The sequence below is a fragment of the Aquarana catesbeiana genome, linkage group LG03 (genome assembly GCF_042186555.1).
Source record: "Aquarana catesbeiana isolate 2022-GZ linkage group LG03, ASM4218655v1, whole genome shotgun sequence".
Taxonomy (NCBI): domain Eukaryota; kingdom Metazoa; phylum Chordata; class Amphibia; order Anura; family Ranidae; genus Aquarana; species Aquarana catesbeiana.
This window is the reverse complement of record NC_133326.1, coordinates 693,579,913-693,583,431: the sequence shown is the minus strand read 5'-3', so window position 1 is coordinate 693,583,431 and position 3,519 is coordinate 693,579,913. Positions and strand designations below refer to the sequence as shown.

The following is a 3,519-nucleotide window of genomic DNA, read 5'->3' as shown; positions in this document are numbered from 1 at the left end:
CACAGGTGGTATAGATGGCACAGATGTGGCACAGGTGGCACAGATGTGGCACAGATGGCACTTGTGGCACAGATGACACTGTTGTGGCACTGTTGGGGCACTGTTGTGGCACTGCTGTGGCACTGCTGGGCACTGGTAATAGAAAAAACACACTGTTCGGCACTATGAAGCTCTCCTCTCCTCTCACGCTGCATCGGTGTGAGGAGAGGAGAGCGATGAACTTGTGCTGACCCTGCAGCACAGCCTCTGTTGACATTTGTGATCGCTCCGTCATTGGACGGAGCGATCACATGGTAAAGGGCCGCTGTCATTGGCCCTTTACCGCGATCCATGTTGCGCCGGGTCCCTTTGACCCGGCGAACACGGATGTTCCCATGTGCACGCCCGGGGGGGGCGCGGGACCGTTTCTCCGGGAGGACGTCAAAGTACGTCCTCCCAGAGTTATCCAACCGCCCTGCAGCCGTCATTCGGCTATGGGCCGGTTGGTAAGTGGTTAATAGATTACAATTGTTATGTATGTGACTATACTTCGCAATTTGAATGTATGTCTTTTCTTTAGAACAAAAATAAAAATCGTTTGTAAGCAAAAAAATAATCAGCTAATTAATTCAAAACACCTGTAAAGGTTTCCTGAGACTTTAAATGGTCTCTCAGTCTGGTTCAGTAAGTTACACAATCATGGGGAAGACTGCTGACTTGACAGTTGCCCAGAACAGTGTTTCTGAACCCTGTCCTCATGTACCCCCAACAGGCCATGTTTTCAGGTTTTCTTTTATCTTGCACAGGTGCTTTAAATCAGAGTCAATGACTTGGTATTTTGGACAGCTATTTTATCTAAGAGAAATTCCCAAAACATGGCCTGTTGGGGGTACTTGAGGACAGGGTTGACACCCTCCACAAGGAGGGTAAGTCACAAAAGGTCATTGCTAAAGAAGCTGGTTGTTTACAGAGTGCTGTATCCAAGCATATTAATGAAAAGTTGAGTGGAAGGAAAAAGTGTGGTAGAAAAAGGTGCAAAGGCAACAGGGATAACCACAGCCTTGACAGGATTGTGAAGCAAAGGCCATTTAAGAATTTTGGGAAGATTCACAAGGAGTGGACTACGGCTGATGTCAGTGCTTCAAGAGCCAGCACACAAGGACATGGGCAACAACTGTCACATTCCTTTTGTCAAGCCACTCCTGAACCAGAGAGGTCAGAAGCATCTTACCTGGGCTAAGGAGAAAAAGGACTGGACTGTTGCTCAGTGGTCCTAAGTCCTCTTTTTGGATGAAAGTAAATTTTGCATTTCATTTGGAAATCAAGATCCCAGAGTCTGGAGGAAGAGTGGAGAGGCACAGAATGCAAGTTGCATGAGGTCCAGTGTGAAGTTTCTACAGTCAGTGATGATTTAGGGAGCCATGTCTTTTACTGGTGTTTGAACACTGTGTTTTATAAAAGTCCAAAGTCAGCACAGCTCTCTACCAGGACATTCTAGAGCACTTCATGCTTCCCTCTGCTGACCAGATTTATGGAGATGCTTATTTCATTTTCCAGCAGGACTTGGCACCTGCCCACACTGCCAAAACTACCAATACCTGGTTTAATGATCATAGTATCACTGTGCTTTATTGGCCATCAAAGTCGTCTGACCTAAACCTCATAGAGAATCTGTGGGGTATTGTCAAGAGGAAGATGAGAGACACCAGACCCAACAATGCAGACCAGCTGAAGGCCGCTATCAAAGCAACCTTGGCTTCCATAGTACTTCAGCAGTGCCATAGGTTGATTGCCTCCATGCCACGTCACATTGATGCAGTAATTTATGCAAAAGGAGCCCGACCAAGTTTTGAGTGCATACTATACTGTATATGGATATAGTTTTCAGTAAGCCAACATTTCTGGGTAAAAATCCTTTTTTTTATTGGGCTCTCTCCTCCTCCCCTCCCAAGTGATGCTAGTGGGGGAATCTTGGCCCCTCTCGCTGCATCTGTCAGAGGAGGAAAGGAGAGATCTGGCCGGTCATGTGATCGTGATCTCAGCTCTGAAATGAGGTATTTACAGCATTTATTTTTATAAATCACACAGAGAGGGATACTACAATAGGAGGCAGTGCTTATGGTGTATACATGTTAGAGTGGCTTAACAACCACTTTAACATGTACTGTATATCTAAAAACCAATGAAATAATATGTTACTATAAGTGTAGATGTTTGACGTGCTTCTCAATACGTTATAAATAAAACACACTGCATATGTTTTTACATTTTTTAAATTATTCTCAGCATTTATTATTTCTTGACTTGCAAGTTCAAAACCAGATTGACAAGATTTCTAACAACTTTTTTCAAGTCCTTATTTCTCAGGCTGTAGATCATTGGATTCAGCAGTGGGGTGACTGCTGTGTACAGTAATGACAAGAATTTTCTAATGTCCCATGACTGTTCTCTACTAGGTACCAAATAAACACAAACCATTGTACCATAATAGATGGAAACAACAGTCAGGTGGGAGCTGCAGGTTGAAAAAACCTTTTGTCTGCCAGTAATTGATGGAATATTAAATATGGTGATAACAATATAAATATATGATACAATGATGACCGTGAAAGGAATAACAACTAAAGCAGCCCCCAACAATGCCCCTTCTAGCTCAACGTTGGTGGCATCAGAGCAAGAGAGTTTTATAAGAGGATGAAAGTCACAGAAAAAATGGTCAATGATATTGGGACCACAAAATTGTAATTTTGATATCCCAAATGCAGGAATCAATTCTATTAACATGCTTAATGTCCACAGTGTGATAACTGTTATCCAGCATACCTGGTTACTCATTATCAAATTATAATGCAATGGTTTACAGATGGCCAAATATCTGTCATAAGCCATCACCGTCAGAAGAGAACACTGCAAAGCTTCTGAGACTGCAAAGAAATAAAACTGAGTGATGCAACCAGAAAATGACATCATGGCCTCCTCAACCAAAACAGCATGGAGCGTGTTGGGAAGAATATCAGTAACTATTAAAATATCTGATAGAGAAAGCTGGGAGAGGAAGAAGTACATGGGAGAATGGAGGGATTTGCTGTAGGACACCAGTGTGATGATCAGGAGGTTTCCACATATTGTCACACAATAAATCAGGAATAAAGTAGTAAACATCAAACCTTGTATACTCTGGTGAGTTTTAAAACCTATGAGGTGGATCATGGTGATTCTGGTTATATTTTTCTCATCCATAACTTCAAAACAAAAACAATAAACAAATATGATGTCTGTATTGTTGCCTTCACGAGCTGGGGAAATTATTTTTCCTTATTGTGGCCTAAGGTGGAATGATGAGCAAAATAAGAAAAATAACATATATGATGCAGTCTGTCACTGACATTAACACAGTAGTCTTTGTTTTTATCAGTCTTTCCCATAACAAAGCTTTATTACCCATTGATCCATGCAGTCAGTCTGTGTTAAAGTGGTAGTAAAGTCTTTTTTTTCCACCTGTACCTACAAGTAAGCCTTATTATAGGCTTACCTGTAGGT

General features: G+C 42.1%; 1 protein-coding gene across 1 annotated transcript; it reads right to left on the bottom strand.

Annotated features, from left to right (window-relative positions):
• Positions 1 to 2,271: 2,271 nt before the first annotated feature.
• On the bottom strand, positions 2,272 to 3,219 carry LOC141134222 (olfactory receptor 11L1-like). Its single transcript, XM_073623804.1, has one exon. The coding sequence runs from the start codon at positions 3,217 to 3,219 to the stop codon at positions 2,272 to 2,274; it is 948 nt and encodes a 315-aa protein (XP_073479905.1).
• Positions 3,220 to 3,519: the final 300 nt, after the last annotated feature.

Excerpts from the sequence above, each read along its gene's own strand:
- LOC141134222 (XM_073623804.1), bottom strand. The coding sequence starts at position 3,219 with ATGGATGAGAAAAATATAACCAGAATCACCATGATCCACCTCATAGGT.